This window comes from Haliotis rufescens, unplaced genomic scaffold (genome assembly GCF_023055435.1).
Source record: "Haliotis rufescens isolate VD_foot unplaced genomic scaffold, xgHalRufe1.0.p SCAF_18, whole genome shotgun sequence".
NCBI lineage: Eukaryota > Metazoa > Mollusca > Gastropoda > Lepetellida > Haliotidae > Haliotis > Haliotis rufescens.
In genome coordinates, this window is record NW_025963868.1 from 23,884,816 (window position 1) to 23,902,849 (window position 18,034).

Genomic DNA, 18,034 nt, shown 5'->3' on the forward strand with positions numbered 1-18,034 from the left:
CAAAAGGGGCTTGGCACTCTCATTTTTCACAAAGTGATGTCTTATGGGGAAGCCTTATTCATATGAGCATGCAAAGTTAAAAAGCAATAATCAAAGCAAGTTAGAATTTTAGCATCAACCATTGCTTCAATGTAGACATTTTGTTGTCATGGTAAATACCATTAACTTATTATTTAATGACATTAAGCAAAAGTTATAACGTGTTGTTCAGCGTTCTTACGGTATGACGTCATTACACCTCAATCATGTTGTGATACATCATATCAAAATCATGACCTACTGGCATAATTAGAGAAAAAACAAATTTGGAACAACGGCCATTTTCGAGTTTGCCTTAACCGGCACACAGCAGTACTTGATGCACCAGTGCAGTTGATCAATTTGATTACAAATCACACTCTAGTTTTTCACACAGATCAAGATTTCTTATACGGGAAACCTCGTATCTGAAATAGTAGGAACTGAAAATACTTCATTTATGTATATTATAATATTCATATTGTATTGAATATAACTTCCAAATAACAATAACCTTATTCTTAATACACTTGCGTGCTTCACATGGCTTAACCTTTATCTCACAAGTTCTGGCTTTAGATCTCACGTTGAGGACACTTTACCGTCAACAGTCCTATATTTCCATACTGTCAGGATTTCGAAAACTGATAAGATAGAAAAGGCCTTGAATATCTCCGCATTGCATACAAACTTGTCAGCTGATCGTCACTGACCCTCTTGTTGGTCAGGTAATATAACATGAACGCAGTAGAACTGAAATGTATGATACTTTTCGTGTCTGTTCTGTCAAGTGTTCGATGCGATTACACAGTTTCCATTTACCCCGAAATTCTCAAGATTGGGAAAATTACTCATTTCGACCACGGGCGATGGAATGGGAAGAACGGACTGGACACACCGGCATCAATTCCTCATGTTAAGGAGGTTGGAGCTACAGCAGCCAGGTGGTTGAACAGAGATTTGGCAGGTGGACTGTTTCAGAAGGTGGGACGTATTGCATTATTTCATAAGCAATTGGTTACCGTATAATTATTATGTTTCTCCATTTAGGACATTTATATATTATTACTTTTAGATTTGTGGGTTGTTCTTGAATATCCAATGCCATGGAATAACATTTTGAACCGAAGACGTTTGTCTTTACGCCCTATGGAATTTGTTTTGGCATATATTTGAAACTGACTATTGTCTGTGGTTGACGTATTAAATTCCAAAGGATAAAATTTACGGGTATCAAATTATCAATAATTCCTGCAAAATCTGAAAACATGTTTATCGACATTATAAAACACAGTCGGTTATTGTCATTGTCATCCTTTGTCAACTTTCACAGTTTGTATTTTCAATCGTGTACCCATATGTACAGGATGTTTCTATATAGTAAGAGGTAAAGATGAGTGACATACCCTCTATCACCTTTCATGTCAGGCACCTGAGAACCCCAACAAGAAGGGCTATCCTGACCCGAAGTACTTTCAGGCCCATCAAAACGAAATCTGCACCAAATACTTGGACAATGTGAATGGATACCAACATCCAGAAGTTGTCATGGAAGTAAAAGGTTGTTCAGTTTTTACTCTTGTGTGAATTAAAGGTTGCGTGTCTTAGATGTGTTCATAAAATCCATTGAAAGTTGTCAATGGAAGGTGATACTCTCTCATTAGACAAGGGGTTGGCGGGATAGCAAAGACGGAGACATATAGCAAAGAGGGAGGACATGATATGTAGACCTGATACAACCACAATGACAAATGTTCATTAGACAACAAGGGCCATTCTTGTAGGTTGTGGATGAGGTGAAATGGGGTGCAACGTCACATTCAAGATGAATGAACTTATATAACGTTGTGTGTGTGTGGTGTGTGTGTGTGTGTGTGTGTGCGTGCGTGCGTGCGTGCGTGTGTGTGTGTGTGTGTGTGTGTGTGTGTGTGTGTGTGTGCGTGCGCGTGTGTGTGCTTGTGTGTGTGTGCTTGAACTAGTCCGGACTAATGCCATTTTTTAATAGTGCTAGCCCACTGATATATAGCCCACTGCTGCAGTTAAACATGAATACCCCACTCAGACACAGTATACTGACTCTGAGTCGATCAGTCCTTGTTTTAGCCCCTGAATGTCGAGCACGAGGCAGGGTAACAAGTACCATCTTTTAACGTCTTTTGGTATGGCGCGGTCTTGGATCGAACCAACGACCTTCCGCTCGCCGGGTGGACGCTCTATCCACTGGACTAAGCAGTTGGCAATTCTTTTTGAATGAGATGATCAATAACACAGTATGCACGTGTTTGTGTGGTTGCTTGTGCTAGTCCGTACTTGCTGCATTTGATCATGAATATCCCACTCACGACTCCGAGCGCCAGACAGGGTAACAACAAGTACCATCTTTTGGTTTGAAACCACCAACAACCCGCTCTCCGTTTTTGAGAATGGGTGGTGGCAGATTGCATTAATGCTGTTGTTATTTATAAAAACAAAAAATAGAATATGTGCTCATTCTCAGCATATTTGTATCCACACTATTGAGTCGACAGTGTTTACCTTGTCATTGATATATTGCAACCGGGCTTTGGACAAGTTGAACCTCATCGATATTTTGCTGTTGTTATCTAATGGGTTTTTTATATCCAGGTTTGAATTGGCCTCACTGGCTGGACACCTCAGCCCACCACGGATTCTTCCCTAACAACATCGATGCTGCAGCCGAGTTCGTCTTCCTGCTGATCGACGCAGTCAACAAAGGAACCAACGGAAAACCACCTCAGTTCTTCGAAGTTATTAATGAACCAGATGCTCAAGGAAAGAACACAAATTGGACTACCTATGTCAAATTTCATTTGGCTGTTGCTCAGAAAATTAAGGCAAAATATCCCAATATGAAGATTGGAGGTCCAACCTTAACTGGAGCCTCTTCTCATTTTGACCGTTATGACTTCCGGATTTGGAAGAGAGTAGCAGAGTTTCTGGACATGGCTCTGACGCACCTAGATTTCTTTTCCTTTCATTCCTACACAAATATGGATGTAACAGGAGGGTCGCATCATTTCCATAGGAATTCCGAAGCAAAGATATTCGGTCTTCTAGATCTAGTTGAGAGCTACTCTCATAAGAAGAAAGGTACTCAGTTCAACGTCATTGTCAGTGAATTTGGCCTTGGGCCATTAACAGGAATTGATGTACAGAAACCATCCACCTTTCTTGACTGGGCGTATATTTATCAACATAATTCCCAGATATTCACCTTTCTTCAACGTCGGGATGTCATGAGAAAAGTGGTAGCTTTCTTGCTCACATATACTGAACTTAAAGGGCAAGCAAGTATTAACTACAGCATCCTTGATAAAAACCACAACGAGAGGGACATTGCGCAAGCTTTCAAGTTCTGGAAGAACTTCCATAAGACAATGACATACTTGCGAGTAGACAGTCAGTTCCATAATGCTGAGAGGAAGATTGTACCCCACGTTTTAGTTGATCAAAGGAACGGCAGCCTCAGCATTCTTCTTCATAACAATGACCAAAAGCCAAATCATGTGACCCTACATTTTGACAAAGGTTGGTTCCATCCCACAAGTGGAAAGTCCACCTGTGAATATCTAAACGCACAGAAGAAACCAACTCTAGATACAGACACACCAGTTCACGTCACAAACTCCATGGTAACCGTTCCTGCTGAAGCGAGTTGTTACTTCCAGTTCCACACAACCCACAACTTTGCCCATGCTCCGACTGTGACCCAGAACACCTACTACTCCCCCGACATGGTAGTCCCCATTCACAATACCGTCGTCGATGTTGAAGTAAACGTCCCACCCGTTGGAAATATTGACTTTGTTCGTCTGAGAGTTAGTGTCAGTTTCAGCATGAAGTCTCCACATCAGAAACTAAAGACGGTGGTTGTTAACACTCACACCTTGACGTCCTTCTACTCACTGCATACCCACAACGGCCCGGATGAAGACACTGTATGGAATGTCTTTGAGTACAACGTCCCCAACAACATGCTACAACAACACAACAACGACGTCAAACTTAGCTTCTCTGAGGCTGGGGGTTATCTGTCCACTGTGGCAGTGATCGTTGGGAGTCACTGAGGGGGATTTCTGTGCGGAATCGCATAGCTGAATAAATCTTATCAAAACATATAACTTGTACTTACATTTATCACCCCGTGGACAACATAAGATTTAAAGCAAGTGCACCTACATGTATATATTACAATAGCAACGAATGTTGAAAATGTTGAAGTGAACAATTAATGACAAAAATCACGTTGGCAAGTACCTATACTATCCATTTTTCTCTGAAACATGAAATGCATTAACGTGGTAAGAAAGGTGTTTTATTTAATGAGAACAGTGCCAAAGCCAAAGTGGTTTTACTATCTTCGTGTTTCGATTATCACGTTGACTATTTGATCCTTTTCTAACATTCTGCTCTTTTAATTAAGGTTAATGATAAACAAACACTACTATTTAAATTATCGTTAATGATAAAATAAGACTAATAATAATAAATCACCATTTAAGTCCAAGAAAGCAACCAGACTGTGTTTTATCTCTATGAGTGAGTGAGTTGGATTTAATGCCGCTTAGAACAGTATTCGAGTTACAACACAACGTGACAGCTTGATGTGACAGGAACACCCGAAGTGATGCAGGTCTCGGACGTTTACCACTTTGGTGAAACACAAGAGGACGGTTATGATGATGTGACAGGTTAGCTCGAAGTGATGCAGGTCTCAGACGTTTACCACTTTGGTGAAACACAAGAGGACGGTTATGATGATGTGATAGGTTAGCTCGAAGTGATGCAGGTCTCAGACGTTTACCACTTTGGTGAAACACAAGAGGACGGTTATGATGATGTGATAGGTTAGCTCGAAGTGATGCAGGTCTCATACGTTTACCACTTTGATGAAACGCAAGATGACCGGGACCAATAAACAACCGTGATTCGAACACAATGATAGGTTTCTGGATCGGCCAAGGCACGCAATACTGCATGTTGAAAAGGTTGTACCGTCTTGGGTGTAGTTGTCTACAGGCTAAAGGAGTTGTTCAACACCTGCAGGTCTGACTGTACAGTTTCATCCAGGAGAGCCTACTGAACATTTCTAGGTACTATGTAATGACAAATTATCGGTCTAATGCCAGGTACCTATTGTAAAAACTAGGTTCATTTTATAAATATACCTGTATGGAGGGATAAAGACAATATTTGTAATAACAGTTACATGAGTTATAACCATGGCACAGAGTTACTTCGGTGACCACCACATATTTCTAGAATGTATTTCAGTTAAGCCAATATCAGTCATGGCAGCCAATTTTCAAATTGGTCATTCTAAACCAGAATGGCACACAACTATTGTGGCCAAAGATTGCTTTAATACGTTTAATTCACACATAAAACTAAGCATCATTAGGGTAGTAGTGTTTTGTATTAATTCTTGGTGTAAATCCAGTCAAGACCTAATATCTGTCGTCCATGATAGACATGCTACAAAATGGCCGCCATTCCCGACCATTGACAGTCATACCTTACAATACATTTTAGACAGTGTACATTTCTGAACATATCAATACACATTAAGTTATCCAAACTTTAGGGTTGGTAGGCCACAGTTCAATTATACATATTTGGCATAGCGTACCATTTGGTAAGATATCTGCACTTGTCCAATATCAATCCTAATGAGAAGAAGTAACTGTGCATCATATACATTTTAAAAAAAATACATTTATTCTGAAATTAAACAATACAACGCTCAAAACAAATTCAAAAAGACATCACCTCGACTTTAAGATCGTGATTCACAATTTACAGGTGCAATGCCTGGAGCACAATTTGGATGTTTGCGTGTTTGTATCGAGCATGATACTAAGACACATGGTTTGCGAAGGTAAACAGCACACAATGATTGTTTACCTGTCAGGTGCTCATACAGTACTTTTGTTTAACCGTAAATAACGCTTACACAATGCATTGGCTTGCTGAAAACCAACGTCTACACGCCTTGGGTACACTGCCAACAGGGATGGCGGAAAACCGGAAGTTTTGAAGGTCATCGAAACATAATATCATCTCTTTGGAGACGTTACCTGAATGAATTGCCACTTGCCGTCCACCCACATTTGACGTCACATCAACAAGATAACCATGTAGACCCGTGAAGATTCCGGGGTAGAATAGGTCTTCAGCAACCCATGCTTGCCGTAAAAGGTGACTATGCTTGTCGTAAAAGGCGACTAAAGGGATCGGGTGGTCAGACTCGCTAACTTGGTTGATGCATGTCATCGATCCCAATTGCGCGGATCGATGCTCATGATGTCAATGACTGGATTGTCTGGTCCAGACTCGATTATTTACAGACCGCTGTCATATAGCTGGAATATTGCTGAGTGCGGCGTTAAACAACAAACAAACAAACAGACAACCATTGTATGGTTAATGCATTAATGCCACATTAACAGCTCGAACAATTCCTGGGTTGATATCAATTAGTAGCGGAAAAATACACAACCGGTTGAAGGGTTACAACATCCGGTCCCATCCAGTGATACGCCCAGTTTTGCTTACACCCCACCACCAAGCACGCCTTGTTTGGTGGAGACAGCATCTGAGTAAGTGAGTATGGTTTTACGCCGCTTTTAGCAATATTCCAGCAATATCACGGCAGGGGACACCAGAAATGGGCTTCACACATTGTACCCATGTCGGGAATCGAACCCGGGTCTTCAGCATCCTAGAAGTATTGTGAGTAAGTGAGTATGGTGTAACGCCGCTTTTAGCAATATTCCAGCAATATCACGGCAGAGGACACCAGAAATGGGCTTCACACATTGTACCCATGTCGGGAATCGAACTCGGGTCTTCGGCGTGACGAGCTTACGCTTGAACCACTAGGCTACCCGACCGCCCCAGACAGCATCTGAAGTTCAGAAGACATGCGCAGTATGTAGTACAGGTTTCCTCTGGACAGATGTGATGGTCGTGCAAGGAGCCGGGTTCGCTTCCCTACATGGGTACAATGTGTGAAGCCCATGTCTGGTGTCCCCCGCCGTGATATTGCTGGAATATTGCTAAAAGCGACATAAAACCATACTCACTCACTCACTCATATATTATGAATGAGACACTTGAATAGAAACAAACTACAAACTAATTTGAAAGACATGGGTAAAAACATGTTTGATGGTTAATCATATTATTGAAAAGTGTCATAACTTGGTATGCCCTTTTGAAAATTGTCTGCGATAACTGTCTTTGGCCTTTTTGAAATATATTCTACAACTAGAAATCTTTGTTGGTCACTGAAGTAACTCTGTGCCAAGATTCATAAGTTTGTTGATTACCCACGTGGTGAAGATACAGGTGATAAGATACTAAATCCGTACGTCACACGTGTGTCGTACAAGGTTGACCTTGTTTTATTCGTTTTAATTGGATAAATGTTACCTCTGTCACACAGGAACTACTTTTTATATTCAATATTCATGAGCAACCACATTTGCAACCGGTTTCAGTTTGGTATGTTAACGAACAAAAGTTGTTATGTATTTACACTTAAATACATATTTAACGTGTGTAAAATAAAATACCACACTCATTCTCGTTTAACTATACACGTTAATAACGGTCAGGAGCTCAATATCCCAAAATATCAACATTCTTTGAACATAACATGTTCATGAAAAGTGTGGAATATAGTTATTGGTGACATTTATTAGTTACCACCTCCCGCACGCGAGTCAACACGAGGTATGTTTACACATTTCTACTGTCGTAACAATCGTTATATCAAGAGTCTAGAAAAGTCAGAAGAGAAATGTCAACACATTTAGACATTAAATACTTGATTATCTGAATATATCATCACTTGCTTTGATAAATACAGGAGCAAGCAAAAGTCGAGCAAGGATTGTAGAAATGTACGTATTTGAACGGCTATTTGTTGAGGCTCTTGCTTGGTGTTGATGTTGTCGCATTGTAAGCACCTCAGAGAAAGATACACCAATTACCAAAACTGTTTAAACGGTTTAGAGGGTTAGAAGGTTAGAAGGTTAGAGAAAGGGTGGGTGGGTCGTTGGAGAGTGCCCGCCTCTGATATGAAGGCAGAGACCATATTAGATGACTAAATATTAGCTGAGATAATGATTAGGATAAGATCCTTTGAAAATTATTTGAACTCACATTCTTGTGTCACTTAACGATACACTGCTTGGGACCCAAGCTTCCATAGAGTAATTGCACTTAGCTGAGATAATCGAGACTGGGTATTCACTGTTATTTATTTGTAAGTGAATCGTGAAAGGCAGTTGCACGCTGTAATTGTGATCAAGGAGAACACTGTGAAACGTGATGTTCTTATGGTGATGTCTGGTTATAAATTCAAAGAAGACATTTTTCTCGACATTGCTGACACATGTTGAAATGTTGAAGAACTTGAGAGTTTGGGTTGAACCCCCTAGAAGTGTAAATGTATCTTACTGTTTTGGATTTGTTAATGAGTTACTGACAATATTGAAGCAACTGCATATTAGTGCTTCACATTGACACTTCAAAGTAAGTCAATATGATCAGCAATTACAGTACATTACAAAGGCGATAATATCTTATATATGACAATAACAAGAAAGATGGAGTTCCTGGTTGAAACCTAAATTTTGACATTTAAATTTCTCATACATTCCGAAGTGAAGACGAAATATTTTCATTTTTCTATATTGGCGGCAATCGTGGAGGCCATTTTGTCCGCCATATTGGATAAATCCAATTTCTTAAGCTCGTACAAGATACTTAAACGATTCATGTGTTCAAATATAACAGGGGCTGTCGGGTAGCCTAGTGGTTAAAGCGTTCGCTCGTCGAGCCGAAGACCCGGGTTCGATTCCCGACATGGGTACAATGTGGGAAGCCCATTTCTGGTGTCCCCCGCCGTGATATTGCTGGAATATTGCTAAACGCGGCGTAAAACCATACTGACACACACACACTCAAATATAACAATTTAGTGTACAAGAATGTGAGTGTTGCCATAGTAATTTTTTCAATATGAAATTACATATTTGATGTGTTCTTATGAGGATGGTGTGTGTGTGTGTGTGTGGGGGGGGGGGGGGGGGGGTGTGGGGGGGGGGTGTGGGGGGGGGGGGGGTGTGTGTGTGGGTGTGTGGGTGTGGGGTGGGGGGTGGGGGGTAGGGGGGTTCACATTTACATTTTCTGATATCATATAATGCCTCCAATGATCCTGGATTTTTGTATTAGCTTCTAAAGCATTCAGACAAATTCTGATATATCACATGACATGATTGTCAATATCGAGTTTACATTATCTATAGTTTTGTAATGATTTAAAAATGAAAAATGAGTGATTTTACTGTCTTTGGCCATAACTCGACTTAAACAATGTTGCTCATTGTTTATTTGTTCTATTGTAGGTTTCCTAAGTCAGCACACTGATTTTGTGATGAAATGAGCTTTGCAATATGCAAACTGACTATTTTAGGGCCATTTATTTGATTTACTTAATTTTGACACACAAATGTGCATTTTACCACCAAAACCATGTCTGCCACCAAAGAAATCATAACAACCACCATCTTCTAATGCCTAAATGACATCTTGTGAAGAAAAATGTGGTTGTACTTGGTTTTACTGTGTGGAGGGGTTACTCCTTGAATAAGCCTCTTTTTACGGCCGCTAGTCTGTAATGCGTTCCTTTCAATAACTTATTGTGTCTACGCCTCTTAAAATGCATTATAAACTTTCTGAGCATACCTCCATGTCAGAATGATGACATCTGATTGTTCACGTGATCTTGATAAAAAGGGAAATACATTTCTGAGTGGGAGAATAAATGCGTCATACCCCGCCACGAAGACGACACGTGGATTTTCGAGCGGTAGATTTCTATCAAGTTTGAATTTGTTTTAATTCATTCAAATGTCAGGGTAAAACATGTCGGTAAAATAAATTCGTTGCAGTTGTATCACTCGGGGTACATGGGGTTTTATGCAAGTACCTCCCTTGCTACTCCTACAACTTAAACTACATCTTAATATAATTGTGGCCGTAGTCAGCACTAACTACATCACATCAGCCTTTATATTATTGCTTATATTGTCACACCGTAGGTTTGGAGGGTTGGTTTTACTACACTAAGCTGGTTGATACAATTGAAGAAGTCACGATATTTGAACCTGGTTATAGTAATGCCAGATAATTCATTGAAAAGTAATCAATACAATCCGTATTTTAAAAGCGAGCTGCGGTTAAATAACGTTGCTATGCGACCGATTCCAATTGTAACATTTGTGCTTGTGTTTCACGTTTTTAGCAACTACAACGATAACCTTTGTTGGACATATGTCATTTTCTTTTAGAGGGGGCACGGGTGGTCCAGTCGTCTAAGGCGCCGCGATTCGCTGTGCAGAGTTGCGTCCCTTGGGCACGCCAGAAACCTATGATTGTGGGTTCGAATCCCGGTTCGCCCCGATTATGTTTCTAGGTTTGTCAGCACAATACCCGTGCTCGTGGGTTTCACCGAAGTGGTAAACGTCTGAGACCTGCATCACTTCGGGCTTTCCTCCCACATTAAGCTGACACGCCGCGATATAACTGTAATTCTGTTAAAAGAGGCGTTAAACCCAACTCACTCACTCTTTTAGACCTTGGCTGATATAGACTGAAGACCATGCATCATCGTCCCTGTATAAAGTTGAGATTAAGCCCTAAATGACACGTGTTATAAACAATTACCACCTTACTGAATTGCAGGGATAACAAAAAATGCATGTGGCTTGAATTTAGCAGTTTTCCCAGTAAGAATGACAATTTGATCCCATCGCGTAAATGTGCATTATCACATCTTAACCTCCAGTAAGAAGTACTGAAATTTATCATTTACTAGATTCTCTAGATGCTGACATGCTCTCACAGTTCGCCGTTCCATAATTCCTTTTACCTATGTAATTTTACTCATAGCATTTGCCACACCACCCATTTGTAACTCTTTACGAGAACAAAAAAACGAAAAACTAGTTCATCATTGAACGATTGATATTCTGCACTCCGGCATCCGAAATACCACTTGACATGGCTCAGCATCTGGTGTAGCCAAATGGGGTTGACACTTCATTTTTCACAAAGTAATGTGTTGTGAGGACACTAAGCGCAGGTCTGATTCACAGGAGCATGCATAGTTAAAAAAACAATATTAAGGTTGTCTTGATAATTTATTCTCATAGTAAATCTTTTAAAATTATTTTTAATAACTTTCAGCAAACGTAGGAGGGAGTTGTTCAACGTTTTATGACGTCATTACACATTAATCACATTGTGGTACATCATATCAACATCATGACGTACTTATATAATTAGACCCATGAAGATCCGGATTAGAATAGGTCTTCAGCAACCCATGCTTGCCGTAAAAGGTGACTATGCTTGTCGTAAAAGGCGACTAAAGGGATCGGGTGGCCAGGCTGGCTGACTTGGTTGATACATGTCATCGATCCCAATTACGTGGATCGATGCTCATGATGTCAATCACTGGATTGTCTGGTCTAGCTGGAATATAGCGGCGTTAAACAACAAACAAACAAACAAACAAAACTGATATAATTAAAGAAGAAACAAATGAGGAACAATGGCAATTTTCGATTTTGCCTTAACTGGTACACATCAGTACTCGATGTTCCGGTGCAGTGGATCAATCCCACTTATAATGTTTTCATGCTGATCAAGATATCTCTCACGTGGTACGTCGTATCTGAAATACTAGGAACTGAAAATGTTTCATTTATTTATATGATAATATGCATATTTTATTTAATATTACACAGGCGTCTTGGTTATAGCACATACAATTAACAATAACTTCACTTTTTTAACCTTATATTTCTATACTGTCAGGATTGGGAAAACAGATTCGATAACAAAGGTCTCGAATATCTCCGCATTGCATTCAGACTTGTTGACTGATCGTCATTCGTCCATTTGTTAGTGAGGTGATATATCGTGAAAGGAATAGAACTTAAATGAATGACGCTTTCCGTTTCTATTCTTACACGTGCACGATGTGAGTACAATTACCATAACCCCGAAATTCTTAAGAGTGGCAAAGTTACTCATTTAGACCACGGGCGATGGGAATGGGGATAAGGGGTTGGTTCACTATCACCTACGAGTCACATCATGTGAATAAAAGCGAAACCCTTATCCTATTCACAAGAAATATCTGCTAAAGGTAAAACGTTTAAGAATACGCATCACCTATTCCTAATTTGCGTTTTGATCAAATCACAATTTCAGGTACAGACAGCAAACATGACATAGTTGGGGAAACGATTCAGATATTATGTTTCAAATATTACTTATTTACATTTCATAGTAAATGTATCTGGCTATTTCAGATACTGTGTTGTTTGTAAATTTTATGTTTTCTGGACTCAGTGCTGGATATCCTTCCGCCTCGTAGGCGCGCATGTAAAGATGCACAACATAGTTCTTTCTTCGCCAGTCCCACAGGACGCCTTCTTGGAACAGATACGATCTCTCGCCATAGTTAGGACGGCACAGAGTGTTATTTTCTACATGAATAAGATTTGGGACCCGCATGGATATGACATTCGGTATTATATTCGAATTCGTTTGATAGTCTTGTTTGAAATTGGAATACGTTTCATACCATACCATCAAGAAATCGGCCCAAGGTTTTGAAAAAAGGATCCCATTGGCTAAAATATACCATGCAGCATGACCCATTGTGACGTCATACTTTAACAAAGGGTCAACGTTGTTTACAACAATGGCGTCAAGGTCAAAGAACATGCCGCCATACTCCATCAGTGCTTCGAGACGCATCACATCCGACACATGAACCGGAAGGAATAGAGGTTGACCCCAGATCTGCGTGATTCTTTCTCTGTGGACGAGATACATGCACTTGATCACCCGAAGAGCCTCGTTCCAGTATTTCCCATCCGGAAGTTCGTCATGCCAGAAATAGATCCGATTGGGTGTGGTGAACCTTTGTGCCGCCATTAAGGAGATGAGGTGATGGAATCTGAAGGTGTTGTTGACGTCTTTGATCCACGTAAAGTGCACTATCCTCGGCACAACTTCATCGTCGTGGCTAACATCGACACTATACCGCACCCGTCTGGTCAAGTTAACATAGAACTCGTAATGGCGAGTGTAATGATAAACATCCACTCCATTTTGTCTTTCAATCTTACAGATGCTACGTTCGATGCATGTCGGATTATTTGAGTCAGATTTTGACAACTTTGGCACCGACTCTGAGTCTCGAAGGCCGGAGGCTATATCCTTGTTGGGAGTTAGAAGATGGTATCTGTTGCTGTGAGGTGGGCTGAAGTTGTGGAGTATTCGGAACATCGACATCACGAGGATGAAGGTGAGGAACAGGAGGAGGAACCTCTGTATCAGTCTCATCCTGCTGCAGGCGTCTGGGGGTATATGACGAGGCACAGTCAATCAATATTCAAGTGTTTTGTTCTGTTTTTTGTTTAACGCCGCACTCAACACCATTCCAGTGACATGACGTCAGTTTCTAAATTATGGAGCCTGGAACAGACAGAGCAGTGAAGTCAAGTGGTATTTAATCATACCTAGACGGGTCCTTTTTGGTCAAGTTGGAATGTCAAGCTATCTTGTTGCGAAGAACTGTGAAATAGACATTATCCGAATGTGCTTACAACGAGCGACCGACTTTGATCACTAAAAGACTAGCAAAATTGGATTTATGACATGGTCACATTTATATGTAGGATGTTCTAAAAGAAACGGTGGATCTTTCGAACTTCGAGAAATTATACTCTTATACACTATTCAAAGAGGTGTTAACCAAAGCCACTCCCTCACATGCAGTGGTATAACTTAAATACTGTTCAAATAGCTTTTAAGCCACTCACTTTTATACATCGTCGTCACACTATTATTCATAAAATAATCATTTCTGATTTTTCATACATGTATTATGCACCAAACATCGTCAGCTCAAAGGTTGTTATAATCATAACGTTTTAAGCATTGACTACGCGGATTCATACAGTTTGCACATCGGCATTTCGATTCATACCTCAATGAACCGAAAAAAATATACAGTCAATGCTTAAAATTAAATTCGACAACGTAAAACATGTTTTATCTACAATAAGTTAACCAAAAACAGTTGTATATATCAAAACAGAACAAAAATGACGAGATTGATAAACATTCCAGGTGTAGGAATACATGCTGTGGCGTGACATGAATCAGGTGATCGTTAAATTTATGCACATAACTTGACACGCCTACACAGTCTGTAGCCAATCAACGGAGAGTAGGATCAAAACAATGTTCATTGGACCTGTCAATTAAGGCAAGAGGCGAAAAGAACTGCAACAGTGAGACTGTACCGAATTGAAGAAATATGTCCGGGAGAAGGTGGCTGTTTCAAATAACATGGTCAGTTACCGATTCAAACATTACATGACGATACTCGTGAGCAGAAAGAGTATTCCCTCGACTGTCATGTTGGATATCCCCGACATTCCGCAGTAATAAAAGTAGTGCGCCTCGGTGGGCGTGGCTTAATTTTTTACATTCATTGGGAAATGAATGCAATAACACGTGACCAATTCAGCTAATCAGAATGCAGGAATTTCAATGAACACAACGAAAATTTAATTTAGGTTGTTATAATCATAAAGTTATTAACATGAAACAAACCTGCAGGGCAAAATAAAGCATACTCCCATGTTTGAAGGCGGATACAAATGAAATAAATAAGAAATGGTTAATGGATGATGATTTCTTTGATATTGGTGTAGTTGTGTTTAGGAACTTAAGTTTGCAGTGTTTCGGCGACCATTTTCGGCCTACTATTGTTAAGTTAACGTTTCTAATTTGTTGGTCAAATCCAATTTTTGAATCTATACTGTCTTTTGCTCTGCAGTTTAGACAGGTAAAATCTATCACCACACAGTTGAATCTCGACTGTTGTTCAAGAAAAAAAAGACTTACGATCCTCAAAAACATCAGAAGATAATGTGAATGTATAACTTACCTGATTCCAAGTTCAATGCTAAATATATATATATCTCCATAGTCACGTCAGAAAATAGTAAGCCATCACTTGACCCAAACACTTATCCATACTATGTTAACTGCTGGCCTCGTCTTCAATTCTGCATTCAGGTTATTGGAATCCTCTTCCAATCCTCGGATGTTGCCTCCAGTCTTACTTTGACGGACAGACTCGATGTTATCCGACGGACTGCTGCAGATGTTTGCCGAGAGAATTAGAATCATGGCACTTGATCGTCAACAATAGATGCTATCTGTGCGTCTACAGACCTAATTTACGTCAGGTGAGAGAACAGCTGGTCGTTTGGAGAATGTGCGTCTCGGATCGTTCGATCATTTTCGGTACGGGGAGATTCATTGCTCAAATGAAAGGGTCACTCACTATTGTAACATTTGAAATAAATAATATATTAAATACAGATGAACAGATGTTTAGTCTTTCGGTCGTCACTGGTAACACACACACACGCACACACACACACACACACACACACACACACACACACACACACACACACACACACACACACACACACACACAGATACACAAACACACACACACACACACACACACACAAAATAAGGCAAATGTTCACTCGGTGTACATGTAAAATATTATGAAATAATCAAGTCGTTTCGTTCCATAGAATTTGTGAAATTGTAGCTAGTATTTTAAACGTTATACGGGATGGTGTACTTGATTTAGGGAGAGTTATATTAATGGTATGAAAAATAGACCAATGCCAACTTTTCATGTATTTTCAAATTTGAGTAGAGTTCAAAACGGTGACAAGCTCCATGTCTGTGCACAGCAGTACAGCGTGACTTCTTTTGGCCAAGCCCCTTCAGCTCGAGGCCACCCTGACCAGGTTTACCTATGTACCGTGAGATAAGAAAACATATATAAGAAAATATTGTATAACTTTGTTATGTAAGTTAATACAGTTTCTGTGATTCTTGGACACCGAAGGGACTACACGCAGCTGGCAACATGCGTGCCGCCCACATCGTGACTTGGCTGTTCTTCTGTCTGCCGTTGGCGCAATGCGACGAGACTATCACCATCTTCCCTGAGTTGCTGAAGATTGGAGATGGCGTTAACTTTGACCATGGACGCTGGAACGGCAAGAACGTCCTTGACAACACCCCTGATATTGCACGTGTCAAACAAATAGGAGCAACGACGGCCAGATGGGTGAAAGCCGAGGCTACGGGCGGTGACTTTGAGCACGTAATGTCTATAGAAACTGTTAACGTTTTGAATACCAGTATTGTCCTATGGCATCATGTGTATGAAATTGTGTGTGGCTTTGTGGTCTCAGATTGAAACGGGTTATTGAGTTAGTGAGTGACTCAGCCACCAATGTTCAATGTGAACAATAAGAGAACAACTAAGACTAGTAGTGGTAGTACTTGTTGTATAATGGGTTTTTTATGTGTCACGCGCATAAATACAGAAAACCTTTCAGACCAGTGGCCCTGCAAGTCTTAAAACATATAATGTTTATTGATATTGTAGACACAGTCGGCAGTTGTCGGTAGTCGGTAGGGACCGACCTTTTAAATATCCGTCAGGCTGTATCTTTGTTTGAGATATAAAGTAAACACCTATTTTTAAATGTAAATTTTTGGTCAAATCCCAGTTTGTAAGTGAGCACAGTATACCTTTTTGTCTCTGAGAGGAGGAATCAAACTTATTCAACACACATTACAGCCAACAGTTATTTTGTTTGTTTCAGCATTATAATACCCCCTCCTCTCCCCCCTCCCCTACAGCACTACACACACACACACACACACAAACACACACACACACACACCGCACACACACACACACAAACACACACACACACACCGCACGCACACACACACACACACACACACACACACACACGCACGCACGCACACACGCACTCACACACGCACGCACGCACACGCACGCACGCACGCACGCACACACTCACACACACACACTCACACACACACACACACACACACACACACACACTCACACTCACACTCACACTCACACACTTATGATCGATGCATGCAGTTGGCAAATTTAATACAGGTGCCGAAAAATAACAGTGAAACCCCGATAGTCCGGACCTCGTTATTGCAGCTCCACCTTCAGAACATTTTGGAACATCATCCGGATTAGTAGGGTTTATGACAGACGTGTGGAGGACATTTCCAAACGCTTTAACCACCAGACCTCTCGCCCACAAGGCCATCCCTCTTCCCCGACATCCCCGCGAAGGTACGGTTTAGAATTGGTCTTCAGCAACCCATGCTTGTCGTTAGAGGTGCCTAGCGAGATCGGGTGGTCAGGCTAGCTGACGTGGTTAATGCATGTCATCGTATCCAGATGGCGAAGTTCTGGCCATGATGTTAATCACTGGTTTATCTGGTCTAGACTTGATTATTTACAGACCCCCGTCATGAAGATGATCGCCGAGTGCAAAAGCAGCAACATTCGTGGTGCTGGTATTGACCCAACAATCCAAATGTATAGACATATTAAGATGTACATTTTTTATAAACAGAACCTGTTCAAAACCTCAAACAGACTAATTTAATATTACGTTAGGATCCATCATCAACACCAATTTCATCTTTAGTTTTTAGTAGAACAGAGTATATTGCTCAGGTTTTCTAGTTTGATCCCCACGCATACAAAGTAGCAGTCTCACGGAACAAAGACAAGGCTGGCAGGGACTTAAAATACATTCATCCTGTACCCGAAAATAATGAAAAAATAATTGTCCTCAGGCGTTGTTAAGTATTGAGTGATGCGAGTTAAATAGACTTTGTTTAAATAGGCTCTTCTTTTCAGTGAAACAAACTGTGTTTTTTTAAGAGCTGACAAACATTTTCTCAAAAAACAAAACTGCCAGGCCCCAATAAATGATAAATGTCGATGCCT

At 40.5% G+C, this 18,034-nt stretch overlaps 1 protein-coding gene across 1 annotated transcript; it reads left to right on the forward strand.

Annotated features, from left to right (window-relative positions):
* Nucleotides 1-696: 696 nt before the first annotated feature.
* LOC124133018 (beta-porphyranase A-like) lies at nt 697-4,157 on the forward strand. The gene is made up of 3 exons (XM_046497205.2): nt 697-1,002; nt 1,447-1,579; nt 2,644-4,157. The coding sequence occupies exons 1-3, from the start codon at nt 757-759 to the stop codon at nt 4,104-4,106; spliced, it is 1,842 nt and encodes a 613-aa protein (XP_046353161.2). The 5' UTR covers nt 697-756; the 3' UTR covers nt 4,107-4,157.
* Nucleotides 4,158-18,034: the final 13,877 nt, after the last annotated feature.

What these genes read in the sequence shown, in the direction of transcription:
- LOC124133018 (XM_046497205.2), top strand. Translation starts at nt 757, where the DNA reads ATGAACGCAGTAGAACTGAAATGTATGATACTTTTCGTGTCTGTTCTG. An exon ending in CAGGTGGACTGTTTCAGAAG is followed by an intron (nt 1,003 to 1,446) that starts GTGGGACGTATT and finishes CTTTCATGTCAG; the next exon opens with GCACCTGAGAACCCCAACAA. An exon ending in AGTTGTCATGGAAGTAAAAG is followed by an intron (nt 1,580 to 2,643) that starts GTTGTTCAGTTT and finishes TTTTATATCCAG; the next exon opens with GTTTGAATTGGCCTCACTGG.